This window comes from Tyto alba, unplaced genomic scaffold (assembly GCF_018691265.1).
Source record: "Tyto alba isolate M040663 unplaced genomic scaffold, T.alba_DEE_v4.0 Super-Scaffold_32, whole genome shotgun sequence".
NCBI lineage: Eukaryota > Metazoa > Chordata > Aves > Strigiformes > Tytonidae > Tyto > Tyto alba.
The window spans coordinates 6794911-6813673 of NW_024881307.1; the positions used below are offsets into that span (position 1 = coordinate 6794911).

Sequence of the window (18763 nt, forward strand, 5' to 3'; positions counted from 1 at the left end):
CAGAATTAAACTGATTTTCATATCACCTGTTGGACAGTGTATACTAATTAACACGGAAAATGTCCAAACTAATAGTAGTTTTGAGAATAACTTTCCTCTTTCAAGGTTAAGGGGATATACCACTGACGGATGACAGGCAGTAAAGAAATGCAGCTTTTTTTTTTGAAGCTATTGGAATGCTTTGTCCATTTGTATTTGCCTTCAAAAGTCAGTGGTATCAACTACCCCAAGTATGTAAAACGCTAGGAAGTAAACTTCAGTCTAGAAAACCCAGTCTTTGCAGTAGACACTCATTTTCTTTTTTGTCATTAGTAGCTTGGTACCTCAGAGAGAAAATAACATCAATATAATACCTTAGGAGGCTGCTAAGAAAACAAGAGAGGCAGGGGCTGCTTTAGCTCACTAGATATTAAAAATGAAACGCACATATTATTTATTTTGTATTAATACACTGTAATTGTTTTACAGAGTCCAGCATATCAGTTGCATGTAAATACTACAGATGAGTTTGCCAAACTGGAGCTCACAAAACTAGTGCATTTATCCCAAAGCAGAGACTAAACCCTCTAACTCCTTAAAAAAATACATTAAAGAACGTACCACACACACACATATTGCACTTTTCTCCATATGAAATTTTTACCCCATATACATCACACCAAAGTCTCTTCAAAGGAATCTGTAATACAAGATAAAGCTAATAATTACTCTAACAGTAGTGTACACAGTTCTCTAATGTTAGACAAACAGATGTGAACAAAAAATCCACTTCAAAGTAGTATGAAGTAGCGCCCAGTGGATACTCTGCCATATTAGAAAGCACTAGAAGCCTTTTACTCTAATTGTCTTTATGGAAATTACATGAAATGTTAAATATTGTTTTTGAGGGGAAGAGCCAGTCTAAACTACATTATTAAACAACACTGTAGCTTCCCCCTTACCAGTACTGCAAAGCTCAAATGAGCTTAGGCTAGTTGGCACATACTGACAAATGAATTGCAGAACTCAAGAGCAGAATTATTTTTATCTTCTGAGTCTTGACACGTACAGTATCCTGGGGTTGGATGGGAAGGAAGTGGTTATAGTTATGGCAGTAACCCAGCTCCTGGAGCAGAACTGGGCCCGTCTCCATTAGAAGTTTTCACTGCATAGTTCCTTGAGTGCTTGGTCAAATACTAGAATTCCAGAAGTGTTTATTATGCTGTGGGGTAGGGAAGGAGAAATGAAAGGACAGGATACTGTTGCCTCTTTTTTATTTATTTTTTTTTTTTTTACAGTTGTGAAATGCCTGGTTTGTAATGTTGCAGTATTTGTCAAGCCATTTCCCTTCCCTTTGTTGGTTTCTGTGTTCCATAGCTATTTACTGTGTCAGACAAGTTTCCTTTTGAAGGGAAAAGTTCATCTCATCTATTTAAAGGAGAGCTTTCTAGCTCTCTTTATCTTGCATCACGTAAGTAGTGTATGGATGTGATCCCTGTTCTTCAAACTCTCTGTTGCTGATGCCTTGAGAATCACTGTGATACCAGAGGTAGAAGCTGAGCACTTGTGGCTTGAGTACAGCTGCACAACTGGACCAATATCAGAGCAGCCTCTATATAGCAACAGGAGTTGCCTCTCTAACTGTAGTATACAGGAAGCAGGGTGCCTTCTGTCAGTTGTTACCCTTCCTTCCTTCACACAGCCTACAATGCAGTGACTAAAGTCCTAGTATTCCACATTTAAATATGGTCTTATTGCTGTAAACGCTGGCTGATTATCCAGCTTTCTACACCCTCATTATTTGTAGCATCAAAGACCTTAGCTCAACAAACTTTCCTGCAAACAGTGGTGTTTTCTACATATATGATCAAGCACAGTTTCTCTGCTATCCTTTGTGCTTTACTAAATCTGCAATTGTGCTTAGTGTTTGCTCAGAAAAGGGCTGAACTGTCTAGCTGTGAGTCTTGTTTGTCTATCATCCTGTAACGTCCCACAATACTTAGACCCAAACTAGAGATCTAAACTTTCTGTAGATTCCTAAACAGTCCTCCTATGACTCACATTTCATGACTGAAAGTTCTGGACACAAAACTACTGCTTGTTGAGTTTAGTATTTCTTGAAATGGTTGATAGATCAACAGTTTGTGATGCTAAATATTGCTGTAATACTTTTAATGTTATATATACATGAGCAATCAAAACACTAAGAAAGTTAAACATTATGTTCCACATGGTGGAACATGTGCTCTGAAGGGACTTTGGCTATAGCAAGGATATAAATGGGGTGTTACCTACTTTCTTCAGAAAAAAGCATATAGGCTGATAAAGAACTGAAAAAGGCACAGCACTATCACTTCACAGGGGGTTTTTAAGCTCATTGTTTTTATCCTTAAGTTCTAAAACCCTAAATAATTGTCCAAATATACAAAGCTCAATAAACCACCAGCAACACATACTGCAAATTCAAAACACAGTTTGTTTGCTTGTTTTTAAAATGCAACAGAAGGACAGATGGATCATTTCCAGTGATCAGAACTTCTCCAAGACAGAGCCCTCCACAAAGGCAAGCCTGCAGAAAGGGTTGATTTCAAAAGCCACCCAGGTGGATTAATTTTTTTTTTTTAATGCCATTGGCTGTAGCTCTTGATTTTTCTCATGGTACTTCTTATCTTCTGTCTGTCTGTTAGCTAATCCTTTATCCTTTAATAATCTGATCCCCACCCTGAGGTCTCTACAAACCACTGTGGTGCCCTGTGTCACTTCCAGGTATCTTTTGACAGAGTCATGATGTCACTTAGAGGTCCAGAAGCTTCCCTTAGTGGAAGAGTTTAAGAGTTCCTTGGCAGGCTTGGGAAATACTGTTTCCTTGCTAGCAGGAAGAAGTGGAGGCTGCCTGAGGTGCCTGGTTATCTCAGACACTTACTATGGAGTAGTTCCAGATCAGTAGCTTAACCAGCAATTGGATGCTGAAGTGCAACTTTCCCTTAATTTCACCTCATGCTACTCTTGAAAGAGTATTACAGTTGCCATCAGCACAGATCCAAACCTACCCTGAATTTCAATGAAAACTATTGCTTTTATTGCCAAGAAGTACAATATGATGTGCACTCATTCTCATTTCTCCAAGTGAATGTTAGATGAATGCTGACCAACTCCCCAGTTTTTTTAGGAGGGGCTAGTTCCTTCCTCTAAAGCTCACTATTTTGCCTCCTTCCATGCAAACTAGTTCTCTGTGGGATGAAACCGCACTTTCTGTTCTATAGCCCCTGCCACGAGCAAGAGGAGCTAGTGGCCAAACACTTCTTGCCACCTCCTGCTTTTTTTTTTTCCAGTCAGGTGGATTTTTAGTTCCCCTGTTAATTCAAGGGTTGAAAAATTACCATGAACTTTGGGGTAGGAACAAAAACCAAAAATTCACATGCTTCTCCATTTGTCCTGTCTTCAACTCTCATGTTAGTCACCCCATGGTATTATTAATTCACCAGGACATAGCCACTGTGCTGGGGATCTACAGTCTCCATCATTTCGCAATCAAAGAGTCCAGGCAATTCCGAGAGGGTCAATGCATCATAGTTTGACTGGGACTCATGAGATGCTGAGCTGCTCTGGCTGTCAGGCAATGCTACACTGCTCTGTTGTGCTGGGTCCATGGAATACTGGCACTGGTCGGGGTAGTCTGGCTCAGAAGAGGTGACAACAGGCAATTCACAAGTCTGATATGAATATTGTAAGGACTGTGGTGGCTGCTGCACCTGAACTGGTGATGACAACTGTGATGAGCTGGTGATCCGGGAGGGGGGCAGTGGATCCAACTGTACCTTCTGGTATTGACTGAGGAAGGGGTCATATTGCATTTGTTCTGAGGAAGGCTCCATCACAGGGCTCAGAGGTTGCTGTAAGCCGAACTGGGTTGACTGCTGCTGCTGCTGCTGTTGCTCCTCCTGGCATGAAAGTGGCAGCTGACTTGACCTTGGGTAAGAGCTCTCAGCTATTTGCATCTGGTTAAAATAGGCCTGCAGCTGGGACTGCTTCTGGAGAAAGAGCCGCTTCTGATGCAGCCTGAATCAAGGACATAAACAGCAATTATTTTTGCCTTTTGAAGTGTTAAGGTACTAGTATGAGTCCTGCGTGCTAGTCACTCAAACAGTCCCGCAGGGAGTAAAGTAAAGAATTGGAAAATTCTGGGGCTGTCTTGTTTATTAAGTTTTACAGCAGACCAGAATCTTCACCTTTCAGCAAAGGTGCAAAGGCTGATTTCGTAAACTTCCTTTTGATAACCTTTTTCATTGTCTAGTGAATTTCTCCTGTGCAATTAAGTTAACCCCATGCATTGTGTAATTGCTTTTGCTAAGAATCAGGTGCACTGTATTTGTATTTTAAGCCTGCTATTCACTGCTCTGTGAAACTTGGGAGCTAAAGACTTGAGTATTGATGGCTACTAATGGAAATGAATGAAGTCTCCTTCCCCCTGTGTTCTGCTCCCTGTGAACCTTTACGAAACTCCACGTTTTTCACTCTTTACAAACAGTAAGACTTTGCAACACTATGCAAGGTTATAGCTACCTTTGACAAATTCCTGTGATAGGACAAAGTGAAGGTTTCCTGCCAGCTGATTCCCAAAGCATGCAGAAAATGAATCCATTGCTTCCTAGCTTTTATTTCTCTATGCAGACCTCCTATTCTCAAGGTATACCAAGCTGCTCTCAGAACTGTTAAGTTCTTTATTAGGATTAATAAACTCTACAGTTGTCAGGAGTGGCCATAAGCTAAAATGTAATTGCAGATTGCATGTTTTCTTGAAATCAAGTAGTATTTTTATGCTTTTGTTCTAGATTGCATGTAGCTAGGTTATTTTCTTTTTTCTTTGTGATTCTTTTGCAAAACTCAGGGACAGTAACTGTCTTTAGTATCTCTCCTGCTTACTTGTGTGACGATTACCAAATCATGAGCTCATAAAGAGCTTACAGCCCTTTAACTTGTCAATTAAAATCTTGTCTGCTCTAATATGTACTGTTACAAAAGGGACACTTCAAATCTATTCGCTCTTTACTGTAACCTTTCCAGGAGTGTCACTTCTAAACTGATATTGTATGACAAGAAAAAGCTGATTTAATTTACTGTAAAATTTTTGGTCATGGGACTGAGACAGGAAATACCTCAATGACTCCAGGACCTCCCAGCAGGCAGAAATACACAATCCATGCTCTGATTTATGGTAAATACTGCAATATGGAGGCTACGAACAAGGGGTGGTTGGAAGGATGAGAGTGAAATTAAGTACAACAATGTAGGTAGTAGGGTAGCTTCCTCATACTCTTCTATATGCCCATTAGCACTAAATGAAGTATGCAGGTGTTTGCAGCTTACCTGCCACCTGGTAGTGTTAGCTGATGAAGAGCTCATAGCACAGAAAATTGTAAACACATGGCAGGACTGTTGTCCCTCTTCTTTTAAAAGAACCACCATGTCCTTACAAATTTTAAGGCAAAGCTTTCCTTTCTCAAATAATTTCTAAATGGATAAAGACTGTTCCAGTTATTTTATTACTCTTGAGAGTAAGAATAAATAACTTATCCGCACAGTTAGAAAGCTTCTTACCTGTGCTCCTGTAACTGCTGTTCCAGACTCCGTGGCAATTCTTTGCAGTATAGCTGGCAAGTATTCTGAGCTTTTGATAGTAGGGTGGGTTTCTGCAAGAAAAGCAGTGCTGTTTTAAATTGCATTTGACTTAATGCATTAGTCAAGAAATCAAGTGAAAGAATGGTATCTACCCTTATGATAGTGTAACTGCACAGCTCCATTTTCAGAAGCTGTCAATAGAGCTACTATCTAAAACCACAACCGCTACTGGTTATTGGCTTCTAACCCTTAGACGAAGAGTATCTTCGCATGACAGACTGTACCATAACAGTCCATAGAAAGATTTCTTCCCAAGTGAAAGAGAAGCTGCAAAAAAAAATATTATAAACTAAAGCTAAACCAAGAATGGTTTTAAAAAAGAAGGGGGGGAAGGGGAAGAGAGAAACAGTAAGTCCCATGGGGTCAGAAGTGGCTCCTCAGATGCTGATGCCTAACCTTTATGGGGTGCAACCACACCGTGAGTATTCACTAGCAGTTATTTCAAATTGCTTTAATAACACTACACAGTAGCAGATGGAGTAGGAAAGCAGCAGTAATACAGTTTACTTCTTGCATTAAGGTCAGTGTCTGACAAAGGAAAAATAGAGCATAATTTCAAATTCAGCTGTTCTCTGCTAATTTAGCCTTTGACTAATTTTCCCTGAGTAATAAGATCTAAAAGGCTAGTCTGCTGTGTAGTGACAGCAGCTGGTTTAATTCAGTGGAGGGGAGGTATGGTACCTGGAACCTGTGTTGTAAGTACTGTGTTTCTAAGCTCTGCCGTCTGGATAATAATGGGGGATGTGCACCATTAGGGAAAGCAGATGCAGCTTCCTGCTGCTGCTGAGATGCTTCCTCCTGCAGAGAGAAGAGGAACAAGTTTCATCCCCAGAAAAGGCTTTTCTGCCTCAACCCCTTACGGATTTCCCCTGACAGAGGTTTCATAGTTGCCACATAGACTGGTCTCTGGTGTCACTCACCACTTCCACTGCATGGTGAGGAGCCTAAACTGCAAAGCTTTGAACGACCCATGCTGCTCAATGGCAAGGGCTTATACCTGTAACTAAAATGGTATTATATATAATGTATTTTCTGACTTGTCTTCTGAAAAACAAATTTACAGGGTTAGAAAACCATCCAAACTTAAGGTGCTTTTGGGCAGCTCTCATTTCACAGCTTCAAAACAGAAGGCAAAAAACTTGCAATACAGGTGGAGAGGATCAGCATGGAGTAGGCATCTCTAGCAAGCTGGAGAGCACGGACATGGGAAGGGAGGAATACCATGAACACTGCAACATGTTTACATCAAGGGAGAGATTGTTGTGAAAACATTACAGCTTTGTGCTTGTCTGAACTGAAGTCTTCTAGCAGTCAGAAAGTAACAGCTGGAGCTTTAAGAATAGCAGGCTGCATCTGGAACATTAGGTGCTTACAAGGCCTGCATACTTCTTACCCATTTTATTCCTGGGGTTTAACAGAAACTTACAATTCCTGTTTGCTGTGACCTGTTCTATTTGAAACAAGTAACTAGGGAGCTGCTAGAAACTATTCAGCATTTCACTAGGCAAACCAGGCTGTTACCACTCAGCTCTTGCACTTCTTACAATTATATCAGACAGGCTTCAACAGGGAAAGATGTTATTGGGCTTTGTTAAATCTAAAGCATCCTTCAGATTAGAAGCAATAATAAAATGCTGAATTCAATAAGTGAACAAGGCCATTGCATTGGCACCATGAGGATGGTAAAGGTTAGCCTGCAAATGCCCATTCTCTATTCTGCAGAAGAGGGAATGTTATCTGTAAATTAGCTCTTCTCAGATCTCCAGAAGACCTTATCCTCTCTCTTTATCTGTCCCAAAGCATTAAAACCTGAAAGATGGAGCTTGATTTCTGGTTTAAGTACCTGTGGAGGACTATTAATGAGGTGCTGCAACTGTGTAGCAGTTGATGTCAGAGAAGGTTGTTCTTCTGACCCCATCTGTTCATACAGCAACTGGACTTTGTTCAGTTCCAGGATTCCTTTGGTTCGTGCCAGATTCTGGAGGTGCTGTCGAAATGCTACAATTCCTAGAGAAGAGTTGAGCAAAACCCTTGTCAGGAAACTGTTTAATTCGTACCTGAAAATCAGTTAATTTGTATCTGGTTAACACAGCAAATGTAAGATAAGCTGAGTAACAACCAAGTCACAATGTGGCTTGGTGCTTTTGCGTATGGAGTACATTTACTACCCTGCCCAGGTATAATGTGTCATGACAATGGTTATAATTACCTTGGGTGAGGGATGTGTCAGAAGCTCTGCGCCCTTCTCGGAAACTGACAGGAGAGCGGTTGTGGGTCTCTCGCTTTTGGGAGGTGAGTGCCTGCATGGCTGGATTGGCAGGTCTCAGACCTATGAAAGGTGTTGTCATTCTGGGTGCTTGCTGGTTAGTTAGCACCATTTCTTTTAGGGAAGGGGTGTCATCCAGGAATTTAATCTCTCTCTGAATGGATCCCATGTCATACTCTGAATCAATACTGCCCAGAGACGAGTTTTCATCCAATGAGTAGACTTTCCCTGTGACAAAACCCAAAAGCCAGAATAAAAGCAAAGTGCAGCAGTAATTTAGCAAAGGAAGTGCCACAAGCTCAAGCTATTCCTGCCAACAGTGACTGTCTTAGAGGAAGTGAAACAAAAAAAATCAACTTTCATAAAGTAATTGTAATTTAACACTCGCATTATGAGAATGGGGATTTGCTACTGGTTTTTGCATTATCGCAGCACTAAGACACTGTGCAGATGATATTCACTGGCTTGTTTGGAGAGTGTTCAGTGTTTTTTTTCTGTAGATAATCCTGACAAGACTGTAGCCTGAGCTGAAAGACTTGGTCATCTTGCTGGTTTTGTCATACCTGAGAATCCAGAGGTTTTTGTTTCTGCAGTTTCCTACTCTGCCAGCACATCTTTAGGGGATGAATGACTTGGGGACATTTAGTTATGTGAAAAAGAACAAGCCAACTTACCAGATGTTACCAGGTGTTGTTGGGGTTGTACATGACTCTAGCCACCTGTATATTTGCTGCTTTGGTTTTATACTGTCTGTACAGCAGGTTTTGGGGTGTCTTGTGTTTTATTTTTCCTCTTTGGCCTTTATAGCAGATGCTAAGTAACACAACCAGGACACTCTGTCTTGTCCTTGTTGCTCTTAGCCCAGGATGAGAAATACTAGATTTTTATTAGACTGAGTGCTGAGAGCAGGAAATGAGCTTTGAGATGTCTGTGCTAACTTCTGTACCTGTGCCTGGCATCATCACCAGCTGGTTGGTAACTTCTGCCAGAGTGTGACGTCGCTTCCCACAGCGAGCTGCTTGGAGGGCTGCAAATGCCTGCGCAGGGTCATCTTCTGACTCGCCTTCTGTCTCTATTCCTTCATCAATAGATGTTTCCATCATGCTGGTAGGCAGTGATTGGCATCCTTTCCTTATCACTACAGGAGGTACAGGATCTAGCAGGCAGCCATTTACCTAAATGGCACAAAGAAGATGGACAGCTTTCAGTTACGTGCACAGAGCATCACCCCAAAGTGCAAGAAATCTCTGCCTATCATGTAGACCAAAGGCAGCCTCGATATTTAAAATTCCTGAACCTCCCTATAATCTACTGAGTTCAGTGAGACTTGTTAAGAATTGTACATGACGTTCTCTTAGTACTCAACTCCCTGAATCTAAATACTATTTATTTCCACAGTACTATGGTTCTCTAGGGTTGCTTTTTTTTTTTTTTTTCCCAAGTTATTAAAAACCTGTGCCAGGTTAGTCACAAATATAAAATATTTATGGAATGTACAGTATCGTTGTTTCCCCTTACTATACCTACCACGCTCATTTATCATGCACAGATAAGGGCCTTTAGAACCTAAAATACCCCTAGGATTTTAATTCTTTTTTATTTTCAAATCAGTTTATCCTGATTCCTTCTGTACCTTAACCAATTCTTTGCCATATGCAACTACTTGGCTTTTGACAACCATGGCCTTGCACTTCATGCAGTTTTTTGGGGGGGTATTCTGTTCTGTAGTAATACCTCAGAAGCCCTAAGTAGTGTCCTGTTGCACAAATAATTCCTACTGTTTTGGTAGGATCAGGTTGGGTAAAATATGGATGAAACAACACACTCATTTAGCATAAAACCTGGCACTGCTCAGGTGATTTTATGTAAAACTGTTGATGAACCATTCCTGAACTTTCTTCAAAGTTCTTTGGTGTTTGGAAAATAAGTTTCACTGCATTAACAGTATATGTTAACAAATGGTCCTGCAAGCAGCCTATATGGTAGTACTCTAGGAAAATATTTAAAGCATTATCAAGAAATAGCTGTAAGTATTTTGAGCATTGGTACGATGATGATGCTTACACAGGAAAATTCTGGATCTGCTGCCTCTAAAATGGCATTATATCTAAAAATGGATCATATCTTTAAGCTTAACTTCTCACACGCCTTACTTTCTACTTGTGACTTTCTCATTCAAAAATGCCTTCTACTGATCTGGCAGAAAAAGCACTGGAAAGACTATTTAGTGAACTGCTGAAAGGAAAAAGAGAACCAGTAACACGTGGGCAGTAGACTCTCTGAAGTTTACCATGGGACATGGATCAGAGCTTAGAAGTCTTTAGCAGACATGCTCTGTAATACTTAAGACACTAAGTATTCCCAAGTCAATTGTGATTTGACACCTCACTGTAGTCACCATTTGTGGATCTACTCTTGCCAAACTGCATCTATAAAAGTAAAGGGGGAGGCAAAATAAAGTTTGCAATGTTAATTTCCAGATGTCTTTGAACTGCTTTTTGCTTTTCAGCTGAAAGAGACCACACAAGGAGTTACTTAACAGTGATAAGAACCAGGGTCACACTCTTATTGCTCACTTACTGATTAGTTATCAACACTAAAAGCTTCAAAATGGCAAGCAAGAAATCAAACCCCTAGCTGGCACCAGGCAATATACAATATGGTGAGATAAAAGTTATAATGTGATGTGATGAGAGAGAACAGAAGTTTAATGAGAATAATAATACAGTTCATAAATATAATTAAGTTACTTCCCTTCCTCACAAAAGCTTTAACTCCCATGTATTTCACTTATTCTTTCTTACCCTGCAGAGTATTGTCACAAACCTCAAAGCTGCATGGCAAAATGGATCAGACTGTAGCTCTCTTCAGAGACTTAAACTGTAACCCTATATTTGTAAGGTTTTGGAGCCGTCATATCCTGTTAGTTGTGTTAAGTCTGTTAACTGTGGAGGTGTGGAAAGCCTACACAAAGTCTTCCAGTCTGATTACAGGAAACAAAAGCCATTAGATGGAGCTGCAATTTTATGTGCTCTCCAGTAAAGATTTTACAGGCATTCCTATTTACAGAAATGGCCTAGCTGGGAACTGATACAACCTATTTGAGATGCTGCAGTTCTAACTGTTTTTGACAGTCAGAAGGTCCCACTGGCTATTTACTATTCATCAAAAAAAATTAACAAAAATGTAACTCTCTTGTCTGGCTTATTATGAAATTGGCAGAAAGATGGAATCTGAAGTGCATGGTATTTTAATTGCTATGGCTGACAATGGAACCTTACTGTTCAGGGTCTATTACACCTTCCTTTTCTCATTTGTCTGATTTTTTTGAATGAGTACCTGAGTAGGTTGCTCTAGATACTCAGCAGTGAACCCTCTGTATTAGAAGCTATATATGAGGAGTTTTCAGGGCACTTAAAAATACATTTGAGAGGAAGAAGAAAAAAACCCCACTTTGGTAGGTTGATTTCTCTTTTACCGATGAGTGTGGTAAGATTGGAATGCAAGCAAAGAACATGAGGTGGATTAGTGACCAAAAAAAGACACAGCTTTGTAAAGTTATATGCAAGAGAGAAGTAGAAAAATAATCTGAAATACCTAGAACTCTGACACTCAGAGAATATTTAAATTTAGGGAAACAGGCACAATGTGTTTTGTCTAGCTAGTACAAGCAAATTAAAGAGGCAAGTGTTTAGATCCTGAAGGTCTTTATATTTGATTTGCTGTCTATCCTGAGAGGTTACCCAGAAGATCTGCTGGAGATCAGAGTTTTGGGGACAGCATGCACTTAGGAGTTCCTGGGGGAGCAGGTTGAGAACATTGGGTCTTTGAGGAAAAAGTTACTGAACGCAGAGGGAAGCAGCAGGGTTCTCCAGCTTAGCTACCTCCAAGTACCAAGACACAGGAGGTGTAATAAGGTCAATGAAGTGACATTAGTTTGGATTACCAAATGCTCTGGCCCTGTCTCCACAGTGCTTTGTGCTAGGATGAGGAACTCTGTCAGAAGGAACTGATCTTCAATTGATTATTGAAGAACTACAGCTACTACCACTAGCTTTACTTTTACTAGACAGTAATTTAAAAGGCAACAATCTTTTTTAGTCTTAGTGATTTCTGACAAAACAGTAGGGTAATTTTAAGTTGTACCTTTGGTGTCTCAACTCTTTCTTCCTCCATAAATGCTGTCTCTCCCTGGCAGTTGGATGGAGGGAATGAAAAGGCTTCTGCTCCTGAAGCTGAAGGAAGACCTGGAGACTGCAACAACCTTGCATTTTGTGAATGCAAGTTAACAGAGGGTACCACAGCTTGTGCCTACAAAAGATTTTAAGAACTCAAACCAGAACAATTTAGGCAGAAAACAATACAGTCACAAATTAAAAATAAACATTACCTAGCCCATTTCCAAAGCAGGAGAAGTATAGGATTTATTTCCTTATTCTTGATGAATTACATTCTTAGTCTAAATTTAGACTTTAAAGAAAGCACATACACAAACCCCAAATGTCATTAAAGTAGGTACTTACTGAAGCTGAGCACTTACTAGCAGTAAAGACAGTGTTCAGGACCCTATGGTGCCCTCTAACTTCTGACATGCTAGAATTCCTTTTTATATTAATTACAAATCTATCCCTTAATATTACTGTCAGGCACAGTGCTAGTTTCAATGACTTTTCTAATATGCACTAATTCCTGTAGGAAAGAACATGAGAAAGAATAGAGCAAGCTCGATCTACAAGAAGCTATTTTAACAGAAGGAGCACTGTTGAAGGGAGAGGTGTGCCTCAGGGAAGGTAAGCTTGGCAGAATTAAGAAAACAGTAGTTTTCACTGTTTCTTAACCTTAATTTCCTGAAGAGCAGTATCCTCACAACTTGCCTGTCCAAAAGGAAACAAGCAGCCTTATACAGGAGTCTGTGGTGCCACCATGTGCGAAAACAAATTGTCTTGTTACTCGGGATAACTGCAAGATGGCTTGCAGTCCTAAGGAAAAAGTGGTAATATGGCTATAAAGTACAGGAATTTAGGACAATAAGGAACTACCTTCTAGGAGGTTTTTTTCTTCCTCCTTGTTCATCTGCCTCCACCTGCTTTTAATATATCTTATAATTAATCATCTGCTTTTGACTACTGTGTCCTTCTATCATTAGAACTACTATCTAGCTGGTTTTAGTCCTTGTCAGCCATATAGTTCCTGGACCTATCTTTTCATAGCTGAAGCAATTTGACTTTCATTTTAACAGAATCCAAAACCAAGTAGTGTCTTGCTGCCTCAAGCGAAAAAGGACCAGCATGGTTGTGATTTCTCCTGGAAGTCAAGTCTGGGCACTTTTCTGTACAGCAGCAATACAGTACCTAGGAGGCTGTAAACTTGAGAGAATATTTACTTGAGACCACAATAAATCTGAGTCATCTTAGGCCAAGTCTTTCATATTTCCAGTTATGCATTAATAGAAATCAAAAGCTGTACAGTGTCTGTGTACCTTAATGAAACACAAGAACATGTAAAAAAAAAAAAATCTAAGAATTACTGGACTAAGACAAACTCTACATGTGTACATGACCTTTCTGTCTGAAGAAAATTACTAGGGAAGAAGCAGGCTGAATAGTGTTAGAGCCTGTCCTGAATCAGTTAGTATCCTCCCTATACTAAGTGGGCAGCCTTCTGCAATGAAAGGGCTGGCACCAGATATAAGAAGCACCCAGAATTGCTCTTGATAAAATACACGACAGCCTTCAGACTTAAATCAAGTAGTCAGTCATCACATTAGCTCTATGCACATAGAGGTTTTGCTGCCATACTGCAAAGTCTCCTATGAAATTGGGCTCTTGCTGGGTCACAGGAGGAAAAAGTGATGCCAATCTTAAAAGAAACTACATTATTTAGGAACAGAGCTCTGAGTCTTGAGCCATTAAGATTCTCATGACAATGATACTTTTATCGGGTACTTAAGAGATCCCACTAAACCTGATAGGTCGATCCTAATGTTTTCTTTTGGGTACCTCTACTATTCTTTGCCATGCTTCATTTCATGGGAGACAGAAAGCATAGCTAGAGAACAGCGGGGGAGAAAGTAATTTTATTTTCAACAAGACCCTTTAGAGTGACTATGTTTATAACACTAAGCAGAGCCTGCCTGCTTTTAGCCCTCATGCTAGCATAGCTCTCCTTAAATTCAACAGCTCATTTGTCAATCACATTAAAGATACTCCAAGTCTTGCACAGCCTCCAGAAATGGTATTTCTCTAACATTTTAACCCATAATGTCCTGGCAAAAGGATTGAAATTCTCAAAAATGGAAGTGTTCCAATTAGAAGCACAAGCACAGTACTTTCCCTTTAACTGGGAAATAACCTGGGTGTTAAGGTCAAACCATGCAGATACCCATATAAAGCCAAAACCACTGTTTGCATTTCGGGCTTCAGAATGCAGTCAACTTCCCTTTCTCATTTAAAACTTACTCAGTCCTCCCCAAACTCCCTTTTTTTTTTTTTTTGGTGGGGGGGCGGGGCGGGCAGCAGGAAGAGCTGTAGGAGGAATGCCAGACAACTGATTAGTCATCATACAGTTCTGACAGGAGGCAAATCCAAAAATGCCTTTCTGAAATGATACTGCAAGTCTACATGCCTTAAGAAATCAGAAAATAGCAATGAATTCTAAGTGAATCTATGTAGAAGCACCATTTTGGAAGAGAACAATGTCTTGCACAGTCTTAAGTCCACCTCTGCTAGGAATGAGACCTTACCTTGGCTACTGTCTGTTCAGCGACAGTGCTTGGCCGACGCTGACGAGCATCAAGTCTCTGTTCCACGGGGAAGCTACTCCGATGTGATTTGAGTCTTTCCACTAACAAGTAATAGATAGCAGCAAAGTGGTTATAACTCTTGTTCTGCAGAGACTGAAAGAGAGAAGCACAAAAGTGTGGGTGCAGCCAAATATGCATTAGCTTTTATTTTTTACAAGACCAAGGATAAGAAATAATTGCCTTCTAGTAGGGGGGAAAAAAAATCTAAGAGGCACTGGGGTAGGCAAACGCTGTTCTGAATTGAGAAAGTTTCAGACCACACTACCAGGCAAAGAAAAGCATCAACCTTAGTTTAGTGGCAAGCTCACAGGCACTATGTTCTGGTCTGCAACAGTACTTGTAGCTAGCATTCAGGTACTACTCTGAACCCTCAAAGATTTGAACCTGGAGGAGGGACTGAGATCCCAAACTTCCTAAATATATTCGTCATTCAAAGTCATGAGAAGAAATGGGGAACTGAGCCTCTGCGAAGTACAGAAACTAGCCTCTTCTAGCAGAAAGCACTCAAACAGCCAACCTGCACAACGGTTTAAAGCATCAACCATCCTAAAGAACATGACTGTCTTAACTTCCTAGGGAGTCTTAGCATTTATGGTTATTAAGAGGCATGATTTGGGATTGGACAGAGAGATTCAACTGCTTACTGCTTTTATGCTCCTTTCTGCATTTTATTTTTCACCCTCTTAGAAGTTCAAAAAGAATTTACTTTCAATTCTGATTTTCGCTCCTCTCTTTCCATTTGACAGGTAATGATTTATCCAACCCCACCCAGTAAATCTAACAGTGTGGAACCTAATATGGCTCCTTTATTTTACTTCTGTGCTTAAGAATCAACTTAGCTAACAAACAAATCTCTAGAAATGACCAGGTGTAAGCAGCAGCAAGTATCACCATTGCAACAAGCAGCCCTGTTGGGCTACCATTTTTCACACTGCACAATTTCTGAGTGTCCTCTAAGTTAAAGAAATTGCAACATCAATTTTTTGGAAATGTGTGCTTGTTTAAATTGAATAGTTAACACACTGAAGGAACAGTGTTGTAAAAGAATGTTTCAAGCAACTCTAGTAGTAAGTTCTAGTCATAAAAACAAAACAGGAGACATTCCCTCCCAGGGACAAATGTCTGTTTAAGTCTATTTTACCTCAATAGTTTTCTGCTGGTCTATTCCAAGGCTGTGCATTAGCCGTAAGACCTGCTCATTATACTCTCCAATGGAAGGCTCATTCTCCTGTCCTGGTGGATAAAGAATAGGTCTCTGTGCAGGAACTTCTATAAGCATCCACTTGTGCTCCTTAATCTGAGCAACGGTTAACCGTTTGGATGGGTCTAGGACCAACATTCTTCTAATCAGATGTTCACACTCTGTTGGGGAAAAAAAAACATTACCAACCTGCTGAGTAGTACTTGTATATATTCACTTGGCACTTATCAATACAGAGCACGACAATGGGAGATTGCCTTACTTCCACCTAACTTCTGTGCTAAAAACATTTCCTGAAGGCTAAAACCATCTCTCAAAACAAGATTAAAAGTCACATTAAGGACAAAACCCCAGCTTCTTTAAATGCATGGTATGGCTAACAGTACCATTCCTTCTACGCAGCTCCCACGTGAGGGTAACAGTAATATTTAATACCTCTTTGAAGCTGCTTGTGCTGTTCTAAGTACAGTGCTAACATTAATTGACAAAGTTTCAAACCGCCTCTGTGAAGTGTGGTGGGAGTAATTTAGCGTCCTTCTCCAGCACAGTTTGAAATAGCTTGTCCCGGCTTATAAAATAAGGGATTGGCAAAACTAGGGTTAGCATCTGGAGTTTAAAAATGTATTTATTTCCACATTAGTGATCACAAAAACAAAGGTAAAAATAATGTGGCTGTGAATAGTAGCCAGTGGGTCTGCAGGTTTATCTGTTTTAATTTTAGGACCAGAGCACAATCAGTAGCTTTAGGTGCTAGAGTAATTCTGAAGACACCGAACTATTGCTGCTTTTTGACTACATGCTGGACAGCATTAAAACCATCAAATTTTTCTTCAGATCTCAGTTGCTTTTTGGGAGATGAGGTCATGCAGTTTGTATACGATAGGAAGTCAGTGTAGGTTCCTTTAAGTTCCATGCATTTCTATCTGACCATAATGGCTTCAGTGCAGTTGTTATGAGTCAGTCCATTCAGGTAGTTATGACAAATAGTTCAGAGAGATATTTTCAGCCATTTATTCCTGTTTATATCTTATTTTCACACTTTTGCTAGGAGGGATACCCTTTCCCACTCCCTATATCACCAAGTGATCAGCAAGGGGAGCAGCAAACAGCTGATCTACACTGCAGTCACAGCAATGATCACAACTCACACAAAGGTACCTGGATCTAGTATGCATACCCATGTCAGCAAAGTCACAGAAACACAATACTTTTCTGTGCTGGCTGCAAAACGTGCCCATGAAGCTGAGGGGTCGCCATAATGGTATTGCTAAAAGCAACCAAGTGCACTATAGCCACAGTGTAGTGGCTATTTTCAGAGGCAGCGCACAGGAGTACATGCCACCAGCAAGAAAAAGGGGAAGACCAGAACATTTTATGCCACAGAGCCCTTAACAAGAGGGCTGAAAAGCTTTTTTAATTAAATAAATCAATTCCCTTAAAAAAAAAAAAAACAAAACCAAACCAAAAAACCAAACCAAACCAAAAAAACCCTCAGAAAGTACTATATCAAAAGAGGATTTGATTCAGGAAGGTAGTTTTGAGGTAATTTCATTTTGAGACCCTTTCATAGGGAAGCTGAAGGACACCATTAAAATGAGTAAAAATGGCCTCACTTGTTCTTGTCTGAACAGCCATGAGGGAGAGTGAAACCCAACAGATGGGGCAATTAGGCAAGGGAGAGATCTCAGTTATATGTGGGAGTGCCAGATACATGACAGTGAGAACCTGGCATATAAACTTGATGTGTGCCTTTTTGCTTTTGCTTAAGCAGACACTGTCAAAAAACAGGAAACACCCAATCCACAATTTAGGTTTGACAGTGATACTGCTCTCAGCATATTTTCTTTCCACATTAAAATGTATATGGCCTTGCAGGATAAAACCTCACTGCTACGCAAGTTTGCCTCTCCGTATTTCCGTTCACAGTAGGGTGAGAGATCTTTCAGCTTCCATTTTGACGTTCTCCCTGCCCATGGGCACAGCCACATTGAGATCTCCATGTATCGTGCAGGGAAAAAATGGATTGGTTTGCCTAGCAGCAGCCTAACTGCCAAAGCATACAGCTCACCTAGGCTTACTTGTGTGTCTTTGCAAAATGAAGTGTGCCATACCATAAGCTAATGTGTAGATGCACCAACCTTTGCTACATTGCAATAGAGAGTATTCTAGAATTTACTCCAGGTTTATCTCGCCAAGAGCATCAGAGGACATACTGTTACCTTCTGACATGAAATAAGGGATCCTGAATCTTCCTTCAAGAACTCGTTGCCTCAGTATTGGGAGTGTTGGTCCATCAAAAGGTAATGCTCCACAGACCAAAACATAAAGAACTACACCCATGCTCTGTAAGAAAGAGAACATTCATTTTTTAAGCTACAAGCAAAGTCTCTGAGGTTGACTAGCCAAATCCTGTCACAGAAAAAATTAAAATTATGTTCTGCAGGAAAAGGAAATTTATACAAGAAGGAGTTAGATTTCTGAAGATCCCTGAACATTAAGAACACTCAGCTAACCCAAAATGGCTAGGCTTGCAGTACCTTGTGCTGATAAGCAGGTAAGCTGAAGTGTAATAGGTTAGACTCTGGTTGCTAGCAGGAAGCTCCACGCAGATGACTGAATGATACCTGAAAAGTGAGTCCCAACTTCAGGTGAGCATTAGAGTACTTTTTATTAATCTCCATGTTGTTCAACAAAAGCAAACTTCAGACAGCAGCCGCTCAAAACAGGAAACTAACTTTCCATATTTACCACTTTGCAAAAGCCTGGGTAACAGGGACACTGGTAACTTCATGAACAGTCAGCTTCAGGGGAACACCAACTAATAATTCTGCACTGC

At 40.3% G+C, this 18763-nt stretch overlaps 1 protein-coding gene across 3 annotated transcripts in view; it reads right to left on the reverse strand.

Annotated features, from left to right (window-relative positions):
* Positions 1–432: 432 nt before the first annotated feature.
* SIK2 (salt inducible kinase 2) overlaps positions 433–18763 on the reverse strand; it is a 59832-nt gene continuing 41501 nt past the window's right edge. For 2 of the 3 annotated variants that reach the window (XM_042800493.1, XM_032998206.2), the window contains 10 exons: positions 18147–18270; positions 15868–16088; positions 14667–14819; positions 12071–12235; positions 8871–9099; positions 7868–8152; positions 7502–7665; positions 6340–6456; positions 5578–5669; positions 433–4038 (listed from right to left, as the gene is read on the reverse strand). In XM_042800493.1, coding sequence (XP_042656427.1) covers positions 3453–4038; positions 5578–5669; positions 6340–6456; positions 7502–7665; positions 7868–8152; positions 8871–9099; positions 12071–12235; positions 14667–14819; positions 15868–16088; positions 18147–18270 — 2136 coding nt within the window. In that variant the 3' untranslated portion in view covers positions 433–3452. The remainder of the gene's footprint in view (positions 4039–5577; positions 5670–6339; positions 6457–7501; positions 7666–7867; positions 8153–8870; positions 9100–12070; positions 12236–14666; positions 14820–15867; positions 16089–18146; positions 18271–18763) is intronic. The other variant, XM_042800494.1, reaches the window with a different exon arrangement.